Below are 14,966 nucleotides of genomic sequence, written 5' to 3' on the forward strand. Positions count from 1 at the left end.
ATGTATGGCCTTGGATTTGCAAGCATTTTAAATATGTTATTTTTGATGCTGTAGACCAGCTTCTTAGCAAGTATTTTCTGAATTACTTACTGTGCAGAATTTATCTGTGAAGGTGTTTGCTGTTCCTTGAGTTTATTGGGGATCACTGTTTACTTGTAATAACTTCCCGTTGCATGATGCTAAATCAGGATAAAAATGAGATCACTAACAGCACAGGCACTGAGACCTTCAGTCTGCTCACTACACAGCCATGTCTGTGACTTACGTACACAAAAAGTAGGGAAAAAGCTTTTCTGCTTTAAGTGATAACTGTACTTAGTAGGTCCTTTAGTATACTTTTAGCCTGAGTGCTCTTCTCACTTCTCTCCTTTTCTATCTGCTTCCAGAAGTTCTCATTCCCCATGGTAGGTGGAGGAAGATTCTTTGTGCAAAATATATAAATTTTCATAAAAAAAACCAAACAGCTGTGGAAGCCTCCCCAAATGTTCTTAGGAGCAAAAATAGGGTTATTTGTTTATTTATTACAATTTTTTTTTTTTTTCCAAATAAATTAAATTTAATCAAAATTCAGTCTAAATTAGGTTGAGTTGATTGTCAAATTAAGCTTTGCAGCATGTTCAAAGAACATTTTTGACCATTTGTTTAACACGTGGACCAGGGTGATGGAGGGGTGCTTGCTTCAGTCTTCAGCTTCTTGTGAGCTGTCCAGTGGCTAACGCAGGCACAGCAGCTGCGTGTAGGATAGGAGAATTTGAGATCAGCAACTGGGAATGAAAATACCATCAAGGATATTTCTCCTTGAAAGCTTCAATTTGCAGCAGCAACCATATGTGGGAAGATGAAGAAGGGTAGAAACCTCTGTGCTTTGCCAAAAGTGGAGGAGTCTCCAGTTCTGATGTACAGCACAGCAATAGGAAGGACGTTTCTGATTTATCAGGCAGTGCTAGCTCTAGATGTGAGAAATGGAAATCCAAATGTTTCACAGACCTTGGCTCTTCCGAAGACAGGAATCCCAGCAACTCCCGAGGTAGCCAAAAGGTTGCAGTTCTCATCAGGCAGCTTCCCCTGGCTCTTACAAGCAGCTTCATCAGTTTTCCTGCCCCCGGGCACCCGGAGCTGTCCTCTGCAGCGTAGTGAGTGCCCGGAGTGCTTGCCTGGCTTGGGCTAGGGCATGCCTGGGAACTGGGGAACTCGCGCTCTTGTCCAGGTTTTGACATGACTTGGGTTTCACTTTTAGGAAGACAGGTAATGTCACTCTTAGCATGTGAGCAAACAGTTCTGCTGATCAAAATCATGTGAATTTGTGAGTATTTGTGATGCAGATTAAACAAGATAACCCAGGGAATATATTGTGTTGTATGATACTAAATGCTTTGGGAGGATAAAGAATATAAATCAGTTTTTGTTGAGATGTTGTGGTTCAGATCATTGTATTAGATACATTCACAATAATATTATTTGTAGATTAATGCATAGCCTAAATAACAACAGATTGGTTTGATAATCTGATTGATATTGATTGGTATTTGATAATAATAACAAGGAATATTCAAAATATAATAGGCTAATGAAAGCTTTCAGATATAATGAAAATGCTGACTTTAAATGGCTCCAAACAGAAAAATATTCCAATTTATCTCTTCAATCTCTTCCTTGGGAGTATTGGTTATATTGGTACTCTTTTTAAAATTACAAACGACCCTCTTCACTACCTCATAGAGATCTTTTTTTTGTTTTCCCCTTTGTATCAGTTCATATTGCAATATTTTTTTTTCCTCAAATGAAAAGAGGTTTTATATTTTATTATTTCTTAATTAAAATGTGAAAATTGAGTACATGTTTAAGAAATTAAGTACTCAGGTCAAAAAGAAGAGTTAAATATGAAAATAGTTCAGTACATTATAACCTATGGTATGTAAAACAATAAACAGGGTTTCATAAATATGAAATGTCTTTTTAATAATCCAGTATCTTCCTCAGTTTTTTTAGATACATTTTTGTACTTGTCTCAAAGCTTGAAGCTAAGCTGACCCTCTCTTTAATATTAATGTACTCTGACTGTAATACTCTGTTCCTTTGCCTCTGATTAATGCTGTCTGTCAATTATTTACAGATCCAGTGGTACTGTGGAAGTTCCCGGAGGACTTTGGAGACCAGGTTGGAAACATGAGATTGAACTTTTTTTTATGTTAGAATAATGATTAAAAAAAAAAAAAAAAGTGTTCCCCTATTCAGCTATAGAAAGGCAGATGCTAATGATAGCAGTAAGGAAGTCTTCACCCAACTGGTGGCTTGGTGATTAGATGCATTTGTGACAGGAATATGCAATAGTAGATTCTGAGCATTATATATAATACTGATTCACTGTATCACCCTGTTTTGTAAATTGCTTGTTTTATAAGTTGTTTCTGTTGAAAGTGTTGGGGTTTTATCTGTTTCAGAATTGAAAACATGGCAAATTTGTAAACAAAACTTTGCTATTCATCTCAGGAAGCCGAATGTTATAAATTGTATCAAAAAAAATCAAAAAAGATGAAGAGCTTTGCAAGGTTTTGTATGTCCTTTTAATGTCAGAAACTTTGCATTCCATTCCTTTGGTCTTTTACAATGCACAATTTTGTGTATTTCTTTAATATTATTCTAGAGCTACTCTAGTTATTTGCTTGGGGCAAAAAAAAATCGTCAGACACTCATAAGAGATAATGCCCAAACTTACTGAATTTGATATCGTGAAAACCTTAGTTTTTAATCTATAATTAATCCTCAAAGGAAAGTTTACACATACAAGGCTGACAGATTATTTCACTGCTTACAGTAACGGCGGAGCTGTTAATTGTTATTTTTGTAGTATTTTTTTCTTAAACTACTTCTACTAAATTATTAATAATAAAACCAATGAAACTTAGGTATTATTGTTTCAGCAACTTGTGGATGAGTTTCTTCAATTGAAAGATTTTAATTTTTATAAAGAAAACACATAAAAACACTTTGCAGAATAAATGTTTCTGTCTTTGCTCTTCTTTTTAGACTGATAATGAGTCCAACATACATTGGTAATATCCTCACAGTAGATGATCTAGAAATAGTTTTGTACACTAGATCCTGATTTTTTTTTCTTTTAAAATCAATAATACAAGATTCTATAAAGACAGCAGTAAGGTGATTCATGATGAAAGGAATAAATATACAAACATAGAAGGTAGAATGTCTGGTTAGGGAATAACATCAGTCAAACGTGCAGCTTATAAGATGGTGATAAATGGAATATGAGGAAAGGATGCTGTTATATGTTCTTAGCTCAACATCCAGCAAGTTTTGATAATTTTCTAAGCTGCAAGATGATCATTTTCATTATGATTTAAATTCTTCTTTGCTGGTTTGTTTTGTTCTTTTTCTTTTTCATAAGACTTCATAAGACTTGATCTTAAAAAAAGGAAAAAAGAAAAAGAGAAATTATGTATGAAGAAAAATGGGAGCTTATGCAGTGAGTCGAAGGTTATTCAAAGAACAGCTGGTGTAGAAACATGATTAGAAGGTGAAGCCCACTGAAGACTGGAAGGGATTCATATAAAGATGCAATAGACATACCTAATCTAAAAAAAAAAAAAAAAAAAGAAACAACTAGAGTCCTCAGGCAGTGATCTGCCTTCAGGCTCTGAAAAACCTGCACTTATCTCGGTGGTATAGGGAATCTAATATTTCAGGTAAATTGCTTCTGTTCCTGGAAAACAGTATGTTTTAATCCTCTTCCTTGCAAAGGAAATTTTCCTGTTGGGGTCACTGGATTTGAGCAGAATATATAGCAGCTTCTACAGCAAACTTTTGAGCCAAATGCTTGAGTGCAGGCTGTGGAAGCCTTCTGTGCACATGTGTATGTGTACGCATGTTGAACTCTGTAGGTTTGGGCTGAAGATCTGTATATCTACCAGATCCACCTTTTTTTTTTTTTTTTTTTTTTTTTTTCCAGTGAGCTCTCGCAAAAACTACCAAGGTTATTTTAAATGAAAGTCTGTTGGGGAAATTATTATTATTATTATTTTAAATGTTCTCTATCCTGTTTTCCTCTATCCTATTTTCCAGTCATTTCTATTTTAAATGTAAAATGTGTGAGTTAGTTTTTGGATGTATCCCAAGGAATCATCTTTCCTAAAATCCAAGGGCTGTCTGTTTTCACAGCGATGTGATAACAGCGGGCAAAATATTTTCCTCTCTTCCTGAATTTTTCTGCAGTTTATCATGTCACCTTTTTGTTGCTTTCACAATGCAAAGAAAACTTGTCTAGGCTATTTTGATATATTCCTCCTCTTTCTCACGTTCTTCCTCTCAGTATGCCTGAAGTTTCCAATGCTTGCTTACTCCTATACCTCTGTCTTATTCTTGCAGCCAGTGTGTAGTACATCTTGACAAATTGTTGTACTTGAACAGCTGAAAGAACCATAGAGTCACAAGTTACTGTTATACTGGCATTAAGGCTGTGAGCACAACTTTGGCAATGTTGAAGCAATTCTGAGCAATCACTGCAGGAAGAATTTGAGGGTTCTGGATTTAAGCATATACAAGTCTTCAGTTTGAACAGTTATCCTCAGAAGCACACATCGGGATGAGGAGTTGGTTGCAGCCATTTAATGGAATATTTTATATTTAAAATATATTTTGAATATGTATGCCTACAGGCTCTATCTTGTAGTGTATTCAGAACTCCCCTTGGGCTCAATGAAATTTTTATGATAAGATGTGTGTATTCATCTTGAAATTCCTCTTTTGTTTATTCAGACTGGTTACATTGGAGTTTAGTTTCAGCCTTGCAAGCTGATTTCCAGAAGAAACCCAATATAGTGAAAATAATAACCCTGTAATTTATGGAAGAAAAAATCTACTAGTTCTTAGAAATCAAGTATTTTCAAGTGCTTTAGAGAAGCAAAGCAAATTGAAACAAACAAACAAAACCTTTGCTTCCAAAATGAAATACTTCATGATGTTTAAAAACAGAATGTGTTTTTAAAACAGTGTAACTTCTCAATCCCACCCAACATCTATAAATGCTGGCTGTGTTCTCTTGGCAATGGCAGTGGAGGCGATGGCAGAAGCCCTGTTGATGGCAGATGTGTCTAGACACCTGCAGTTCTCTGTTTGTAGCTCTTCTTCAAATAAAAGTGTTCAGTATCCCAGTAACTTCATCAAGCTGAAGTGTTCCTGGGAAAGGAGCTAGTTCTGGCACGAGGAAAGGATGGCAGGAGGGTGCTGGCAGTGCCAGAAGGTGCCAGTGTCTCTTCCAGGGGCAGTGCAGGTTTCTGGTAGGTAACGCGTGTGCAGCTGGGGCTGCAGCCATCAGCAGGGACTGATCCTTTACAAGGGCAGTTTGTATGTGTATGCACTGCACTGTAATCACAAATTCAGTTCACGATTACCATGTGAGATTGTGAGATATCTGATATTGTATATGAGATACGCGAGATTTTTCAAGCTTTATTTATTTATTTATTTTTTATGTTTATATTTGTGAAAGATGGGAGATGGGACAAGGATTGAGGGAAGTCTGTATACCAGGGTTTTTCTTCCCTCTACACTAGGCTTCATCCTAACCCCTGTGTTGCCTTAACCTTTGAGGCATTTGAAGTCTGATATTTCTTAACAGCAGTGGCTATTCTGGATATTATTATAGCTGTGTAAGAATTCAGTAGCTTTTTAATCTGGCTAGTTACTGGCCAAAATTGATTTCCACCTGCAGTAAGTCCTAGAATCAGTATATGATGTACTGAGAAACTGATTCACTGGATGGGTTTTTATTCTTCTGTCTTTATAGTCACACAGTTTCTTCCCTTGGTCTGCTGCTTCTCTGCTAGTGAAAAACATCACACCTAGAAAGATGATGCAAATAGCTAATATGGCAGGAAACCAGAACCCACCTTAGTAATAGGAGGTATGACTAGGGCTGGTGGACTAAAATTACGGATTAAAAAAGAATTGAGTGGCTGCATTAGACTGTTGATTGCATTGCAGATTTTATCCTGTCTTCTCTCGCTCTCTGCTTTCTTAGGTATGCAGACTAAACCTGCCTTTTTGTCAGGCTTTTCTCATACCCTGCAAATGAGTAACGCATAAGGAATATGGCATCCCATGTGTGGCATCTCTTCTTCTCCATGAAGTTACACTAACATTTCTCATGTTGTTATCTCATATTTTATATCATGTTTTCTGGGTTTTATTTTCAATGTAGTACATGATGTGCTACAAAGTTAAAAAGTCACTGCTGAACTGGGAGCAATAAACCTCAGTCCTTAATCTGTGGTAAGCCAACTACTGAAGCCAGATATTTAAGTTTATACACATGCAAATCTATCAGTTTCATACACAAATTATATTTATATACAAATGTATATACATGCATGGCTGTAGATACCAGCTGTTTAAGGCTAAATCTTGTGTAGTAATTAAATGTTAGCCTTCCCTCAGCAGAGCACTGGTCTCACACTTTACTTTGAATGTACGCATTAACTACTGAAAGCTAAGCCTAGCTTAAATGAATGGCTGATGGGAGCCCAAGTGCTAAATTCCTTGCAGGACTGAGTTCTTAATTGCACGGAAGATAGCAGCAATTATATAAATCAGGTCAATATGAACCAGATTATATACTTCTTTTAAAGATTTAAAGAATACCATAGGTTTTATTAAAAAAATAAAAATAAAAAATCAAGAAGCCTGCTAAAGTCTCTTGTCTGGGTCAAAATAATGTTTGGAAGCCAGTTGTAATGATTTTGTGTTCCTCTGTGCTCTCCTAAGAGAACAGCATGAACCCAGAAGGTACGAGGCTGTTTACATTCTTTTCAAGGCTGCAGGCATGCTGTTAGGGGATGCAGCTCACCGTCTTTCTGCATTTGATGGCTTTGTTCTGTTATTCTGATGAGGCATTAAATACATGTTTCAAATGTTTATGTTAATTAGATAGGTACTTGCTGCTTGCTTTTTTTTAAATTCAATTTATTTTTATTTTGTTATTAGTAAATCCTAAAAAGGGTTTTAGGATTTTGTTGTGTGTGTATTAATAAGTTTGATTCCTCCTTTCTCCTGCCAGTGTATCCAAATGCTAATCAATCTAATCAATTGCTTCTTTTCAAAAGTATTTTGGTCTAAATGTTACATGCTATTGTTTATTTAAGGATATTTAGGAACTTGAATCCCTGTGTAACTCTCAGGAAAATGATTAACTGAGCTGAGCTGATGGCAACTCTGTGCATTGCAAGTAAGCTCTGTCAGGCTAAGATAGTTTCCTGTGATTTCCTGAATCTTCAGGGCTTTTTATGTTTGAAATGTGCCTTGTTCTTATTGAAGAATATTGTGTCTGTATGGTAGCAACGCTTTCCATATATGCAAATCGCAGTTGATAGACTACCAGCAGAAAAACATTTTAAGGTGTAGTTATAAATACAAGTGAGTTACTAAACTGCACTGTTCGAACAGAGGTGATCTATCCTGTTCTGGTAAATATTCTATGGAATAACTACTCACCTAGACATGCTGGGATTGCTGAGACTCCAACATCTCTCAAGAGGTAAATGCTCCAAGATGCATTCTCAGTGACTTTTTTATTCGTCCCAACAGATAGAATAAATCTTTACTTTGACACTTTCATTTTTAGAAGCGTAAAAGCCCAATACTGAAAACTTGAACTTTCTTGAAATTCGGAGAACAGGTGGCAACTTCAATTATACTTGTTTTCAGGATTGCAGCAGTTTTGTTTTATAGTGCTTTTAAGTTAAAAATGTTGATCAGCATATGGTACTGGCTAGCTGCACCTCTACCAGCTCTTTTGTTATCTTGTTATTGTTATAGGTCTTAATGACAGTTGTAAGCTATAGTTCTGGATGCAGGGGTTAGTCCACCCTGGGGAGGAGAGGGAGAAACAGCAGTGTGGATTATGGAAATATGAATTGATCTAAAAAGCAGCTCTCTTGTAACAGAATGGGACTCAAAGAAAGACTGGGGAGAAGCTGGTGAAAAGACGATGGAATATGATGTGAAAATGATCATTTGAATGCTTTCCTTTTCATTCCCAGCTGCTGTGTTCTGGTGAAAAGGCATGCATTTGTATATCTTAAGGCTGGGTGAAAAAGGGCCAGATGAATGGAATTACTTGTTAGATATGTTTTCATTTTGAGTCAAATTATGTGCATTTTAATAGACTGTATGCATGTTAGCCATTTTTTTTTTTTTGTCATACAGCTGTGATTTTGGGGGACTGCGTTTTATAAAAATGTTTTCTCTGTTTGTTCAAATAAGTACATTATTAATATTTGACTGTCCTTCAGATATACTGTATCGGCCCACCGAAAATAACTGTTAGGGATTTGGCTTATTCTTGCAGTCTTCAGTGATGTGCCAAACCAAAGAAGAAAAAATTAATTGATGATTGAAACAGTGATGACAATCATTTGGAACATCTTCCAGAAAGACTGCCAAATTGTCATGTGTGATGCCGTTGTTGATTGACCTCAGTTGCCCTCAGAATATTCCAGTCTAACGTCACCTTATTCTGTATTCTGTGCCTCCTTATACTTTCCCATTTACTTGCTTAGCTCCCCCAATCCATTTTAGCTATCCTTATGTTGCCTTTGTTTTACATGCAGCATTGCTTTTTTTGTCTCAAGCTTACTGCTGTTCTTTGAGGAATATCCTAGCAAGCTCGGTTTCTTTTTTATTTTAGGTACCGGATATAATATTCTTGAATCTGGTGTTTGGTTCTTGACTCTCAAAGTGTCACCTCAAATAATTGGTTTATATTTTTGTTAAATGAAATAACTTCCGTTTACATAGTTCTTACATTAGGTAAGTGTCTGGGGTCAAAGATCACAACCTAAGCATGATGAGATTCTAGGGCACTCTGGTCCCAAAGAAAGCTGCTGGTCAGACACATCGGGAGCTGCAGAGGCAGCGGGCTTTGCCTGCAGCAGGATCAAGGGGAGAGTGGTCAGAGGGCAGCAGCTGCAGGGGCCCAGACTGTGTGGTCTGGGACCTCGGGCAAGGAATAAGTGAAGTTGAAGCAGCTCCAGGCAGGTGATCAGGACAGGATATTTAAATATAGGAGTAATCCATCAGAATACAATAATTTCTGGCACTCGTTACTTCTGTGTACATTTTCAAGGCTTTGTGAACTACTGCACCTAGAACAGTAAAATCTTTATTTTCTTCTTCTTGGCTGAATTTCTGTGTTTTGTGAGTCAGTCTGTAACTACAATGAGTAGTAGAAGTACAGTCGGTAACTGAAGATCCACATCTGAGAAGCAGTCATGTCTCTGAAGTTGCAGCGCGTGCTTAGCTCTGCCCCTTGTCCTGCAGTACCTGCTGATGGCCACTCCTCGAGAGAACACACTGTGCCGGTGCAGGCCCAGTTCTCAAGCATCAGATTAGGTGAAGTAAGGAAGAGGGAAGGCCTCTTTCAATTTATAGAGAGATCCTGCAGTAGGAACGAGGTCTTGGTTAATTTCTGTGTGGTGAATATTTGTGTTTTGCTAGTGAGTTTGTTCCCTGCTCTTGGGCAGTTTCATTTGGGACGTAAGGGAGGAGCTGATGGCGCGGCTGCACATGGTGGCCTGTGCGTCCTGGCCTGCTGCTGGGACTGTCTCCCTCTCCTCCAAGCTGCCTGGGGCTGGCTTCTGCTGCAGCAGGTCTCGGCTGATCTGATCACTTGGTGCTGAAGTGGCTGACGGACATGCACACACCAAAATACCAACCTGAAATTGTTGCAAAATAATCTCTAGCAGAGATGCACTTGTAGGGGGCCAAATGGTCCTGACAGGCTCAGCCATAGGTGAAGTGAATGTGCATTGCCTATTTCCTTGAGGAAAAATGCATGTAATTGTGTGTCTGTTGCCTTTATTTCTGTGTGGTAGATGTCTATCTGTATCTGGTGCTACAAGGGACAAGGCGCAGTTTTAAAATTATACTTGTTTGCTTCTTCCCTCTTGCTCTTTGGTGGTCTTGCAGTTGTTCCATCTCTTTTCTGTGTTTCAGTCCTGTCAATAATATCTGAGTTTTTGACTTCAGATATAACTGAATAACGCTTTTTATTCCAGTCATATTGTATTGCTATAAGTGATTCTCGTTGAGCTGTTTTATAATAAATCTTAGAATTTGGCCTGTGCTGCCTGTAAAATGAGGCATAGGTTTCCTTTATAAAAACGTTGCAAATAATTGTAATTATGAAACTATAATTGCAGCAGGTTCCTTAGAAACTGATTTCCTTTCTCAGTTCCTTTTCTTTTGTCTGTAGATTCATTTAGCTCAACAAATTCAGCCCACGTACGTAATTGGTTTCACTACCCTTTACACTGTAATGTGGTTCACCTACTTCCCCTGCTACTGACACAGGCGTGCAAGCCAGTGCGCTCCCCCATCGTGCTATAAATTTAGAGGTGGGGAGCCCACTCAAGTGTTAGCTTTTGGACCATCTCACCTCATTTATCTATGTATGTTGCTCTACTACAGATATTTTCTCATGGTGTGACACCCAAATTGTTCATTAACTTGTGTAATGCTTCATTTATATTAACAACTTGTAAGTTTCTGAGTTCCCTCAAACTCAGGATTTCATCACAGCACGAGTATTTTTTATGAAAATAAAAAATGGTGGAAGGTTTTTTGATCCTGGAAGAACATCACCTGGTATTGTAAGATAGTTTCACTCCCCAGCCTCAGCAGGCCAGTTCTTGCATATTGCCCATCTGCAGCTCTGGTGCGGACCCCTCTGTGCACATCAGCAGTAGGTAGCTACTTGGGCAGACCAGACTTTCAGTAGAAGCTTTCTAGTCTAGGCAAGGAATGATACCTTACTGCCTACAGAGATTACTGCTCACCTTCTTTCTGCGTCAAGACTCATTTTGTCCTTTAGGTAACTAACACAGTGCTTATTATAGTTTGAATTTAGTTCAGAAAAAAAGAGCAATTTAGTATGTCACATTCAGGCTGCCATGCCCAATTTGCCTGTTGCAGTCATAACGTTTGCTTCCTTATGAAATGTTCCTTGGTGAAGATTTACATTACATGGTTAGAAGAGTGAAGGACTCTAAAAGCATAAAGTGGTATTTCAAACAAGATGGTTTTGTTTTTGTTTTTAACCTATGAACCTGCAAAAAACAGATGTTTTATGGAAGAATCCAAACTTTTTACTGAAGATGCTAAGAGGAGACTTGAAAGAATGCGGGTAGTTACCAAAATTGTTTGTTGGTTGTTAATCCAAAAATGTGGCAGCCACTGATCATCTGTATTAAGAAAACAGCATGGTGCCATGCACATATAGAAAGTATTATCTAATTTATAAAGTAAACTCTTTTATATTTTCTCCCTTTTGCTTCAAAAAGAATCATCTTTTCCCATATCTGACTCTTCATTTAGGTTTCCTATCTTCTGCCTTACTACTTCCCATCAAAAATGCAGTTGTTTTTTGTTTGTTTCTTCTACATCTAGTACCATATATAGTTTGAAGTCTCCAGTGAAAAACTAGAAATTATGGAGGAAAAAATATATTTAAGTTTGGAAAAAATGTTTGGAATTGAAATGAATCTGAAATGTATCAAGTGTCACAAATACTGTGTGTCACACTTGAAACCTTATGATTTATTCAGTATATTTTATTTTTATGGACATGTAGGTGCTATTGTAGCGTACTCATGGAGTTTTTGTTTTGTTTTGTTTCCTTGGTGAATGAGAAGAAAATCTTGGAAATAGCAGTCTTTTGACCTGGGAGTGAAGTATGCTTGATACTGTTTTGCAGACATTTTTGAGACTGCAAACTTTAAAGTGATGTATTGAATAGGTAGGGTTGGATGTGTAGAAAATAGGTTCATTTTTAGCCTGAGATGTCAGAGTATTCCAAGATGAAATAAAAAAAACTAATGGGTATAGAACAAATAAATAACTAATTTTACTGTGTGATTTGTTCTACGGTGGTTACTTTTTCACCACTGGAGAAAACAGCATCTGAACAGGATGTGCAGGAGGTTCTCAGTGTTGCTGACAAAAATGCATCTTAACTGGTGGTGTAAGCAGTGGTGGATCTTAAGACAAATTGAGTCAAACATGTTGCTGTCCTCTGCATGGAAATACAGATGGCTGGTGACGTGGTCTTCAAAGACTTGTACCTTATGTTTGGATCTCGAAAGTAATGTCTACATTACTTCTGGATAAGACAACTTCTCCATTGAGTTTCCAGATAATGTTTGAGGTGCTGTAATTGAAAGTGTGTATTAATAAAAAGTCACTCTTCATTTTCCATACCACATGATGATAGAAAATTTTCTGTCATCCTCTTGTCTTTTTCATACAAAATGCAGTGAACTAACTTTAAGATCTGCTATCTGGAAAGTTAAATACTGCCCCCACAGGAATCCCAAGAGTAGAGATGGAAGAGCATATTTCCTCTTTCTCCCAGCTCTCTGATATTGCCTAGGGAATAACAGTCTCTCTGACACGAATACGGGAAGTAAGTGGATACTGTTTATTGATGCGTGACATACAAATATTATATGCTTGCTAGGTCTGGATGGAGAAGTATTATTTCTCTTGCTCTGTATGCTTCACAAGTAAGAGGGGTACATGGTAACATTTCAATCTTGCTTATTCTAATAGGAACTTCCTTTGAGAAGAAGAATATTGTCCGTTTTTCTGTTTTTATTCTGAGTTCTGGGAGAGTTAAGGATTTTCTTTAGTGAGTAAGTTAACCTGTGCTGAAGTTCTTATTTTCTTGACTATCCTGTTATATTTAACAGGAGCCTGTTGTTTGAAGTGAACTTGGGGTCTCCGGATGCTACAGTGGACAGTGAAATATGATTTATTTTTAACTGGTTATGGGATGAGATTCAGAGCAATTAGACAAATGGAGAGTCCAAGATTTTGTAACTTAGTAAAAATCTCTGAATTTTTAAACTCACTTCAGTTTGTTTAGGAAGCCTTATTCTTCAGTCTTTCAGGATAATGAGCTTGATAATGCCGTTTGAAGTACCTGGGGTTAATTAGTACACGTGCTCTTTTCTCTTAAAGTGAGGGATACTCCAAGACCAGTCAAGTCTCATACAGGTCAAATGTGTTGGGATTGAGTTAGGTGACTAGAAATGTGAAAATGGTAACTAAATTGCTTCAAACTGGCTATTTCTGAGCTTTATAGTATTATGGTTTCAAACAAAACAAAACAAAAAACAAAGCCATGTAATTTCTTGCAACAATGAAGTGCTGTAGCCTTAAGGTACATCTTTCATTTATTTCTCAAAAGAACTGCATCTCTACCCTAAACCATTTGCATTTGATTTGTATATTCTTTGCTTATGTGAGTAAGAAGTGTTCAGAAAGCAGCTGATGATTTTTTTTTAACCCTACAGAATTACTGGATAATTGCAGAATGATGCACTTCGGAGAAAGGCACATAGAGGTTAAAAATAGTTATGGAGACCTGATAATGACTTCCATACTTTAGACCTTTGGATTTCTGTGAATGTAATCTAAGATTAATTTTTTTTTTTTGGTTATTCAAACCATTTGGGCCTTGCTTTATCGTAGCTACAATTTTCTGATGAGATTTTTACCAGAGGTAACAGCTAAGCCTTTGAAATATAACTGCTGCTGCTAGCTTCACAGGGGTCCCTGCTGTGGGTGTGTGCTGCTTCAGAGAAAGGAAAAGGAAAAGTCAGTGGTGGGGACAGAGCAGCTTGCCTTTTCATGGACTGTTTTATGGAGCAGCATTAGAATTTCACCGTAGTAGAGCCATAATGATGAAGGGCTCAACGCTGCAAGATGCTAAGCGGTCTGGCTTTGATTTAAGAATCAATCTAAATCTGTGCTTAACTTAAAGCATTTAAATATACCCACTTAAGTGACTGCTTTCAGTCAGAAATACCTGTCATGACAATCATAAATCTCAAGTAGATCTCTTGTTTGCACGTTTAAACTGAAGTAAGGTAACTGAAAACTGTGGTACGAAATGGTGAAAAAAAGTCCCAGAGAAGAGTAAGTTAGGTTGAATGAAGACAAGGAGGACACTAGGAGCTGGACGTGGATTTGAGTGTAGGAAACTGGTGAGAGAGCCAAAAGAGAGACCTTCATTCTTGTGTTTCAACAGAAGACAGTTAGAGAGGTTAGTAGGGAGAGGAAGTTCTGGGAAGAAGAAAATGAGTTTTGAAGGATGATTAGATGAAATAGTAAAGTAGAATAGCAAGTAGCTTTTGTCAACAAGATGGAAAAGAAGAAAATATTTATTAACGTGAGTAGAAGAAAGATAAAACTGGCAAAAAAGAGAATTTCCCCTTTCAGTGAGGGTGTAGAAGTGTCTTCACAAAAATTAGGTAGAGAAGTAAAAAAGAGATTAAAAAAACCTAGGAACAAAAAGGTTGAAGAAATAAAGATACTGCAGAAAAGTTGCAAAACGTTTTCTGTCTGGGTGGATGACTATTTATTTGTCTTATAGTTCATATTTCCTTGGCAAATTTCAGCCTCAAAACAGAATGAAGAGATAATGATAAATAAATAGTCATTTGGCCACTAGTTATATGAATGATTTTGGTAACCTGGTCAGGATAATGTAGTTAAATAATGGAAATTATCCTGCTTACCACCTGTTCCATTTAGGCCATGTCTTCCTGGGTGTGCTGACACGTCTCTGGAATGGATGCGGTGTGATTGTGTCTTAGGGTGAGGCTGTTCATTTCCCGAGAGATGCTGGTTCCTAGGTAGAGCTGACCTAGGTGCGAATTTACCTGCTTGCTTGGGCATCAGTCTTATGGCACAGATAAACACGGAAATAGTTGGAAGGTTACAGGACTCTTTCTTAGCGACAGTGTCTAAAGTGCTGTTTATAAAGTGGTTCAGCACTCTGGGTACCTTAAAATATTCCTATTGGAGAATATTTTCAATCCTTTTACAGGGATGCACTTGAAAAAAATCAGGGTTCTTTTTCCTGTTCACTTAAATGTAAACTGCAGAAC

At 37.4% G+C, this 14,966-nt stretch overlaps 1 protein-coding gene across 2 annotated transcripts in view; it reads left to right on the plus strand.

The window, feature by feature from the left end:
- The window catches only part of DENND1B (DENN domain containing 1B), a 155,529-nt gene that overhangs the window by 38,456 nt on the left and 102,107 nt on the right, over positions 1–14,966 (plus strand). For both annotated transcript variants that reach the window (XM_082766173.1, XM_082766174.1), the window contains exon 3: positions 2,114–2,157. In XM_082766173.1, coding sequence (XP_082622299.1) covers positions 2,114–2,157 — 44 coding nt within the window. The remainder of the gene's footprint in view (positions 1–2,113; positions 2,158–14,966) is intronic.

The sequence above is a fragment of the Aythya marila genome (genome assembly GCF_965140915.1).
Source record: "Aythya marila genome assembly, chromosome: 8".
Lineage (NCBI taxonomy): Eukaryota > Metazoa > Chordata > Aves > Anseriformes > Anatidae > Aythya > Aythya marila.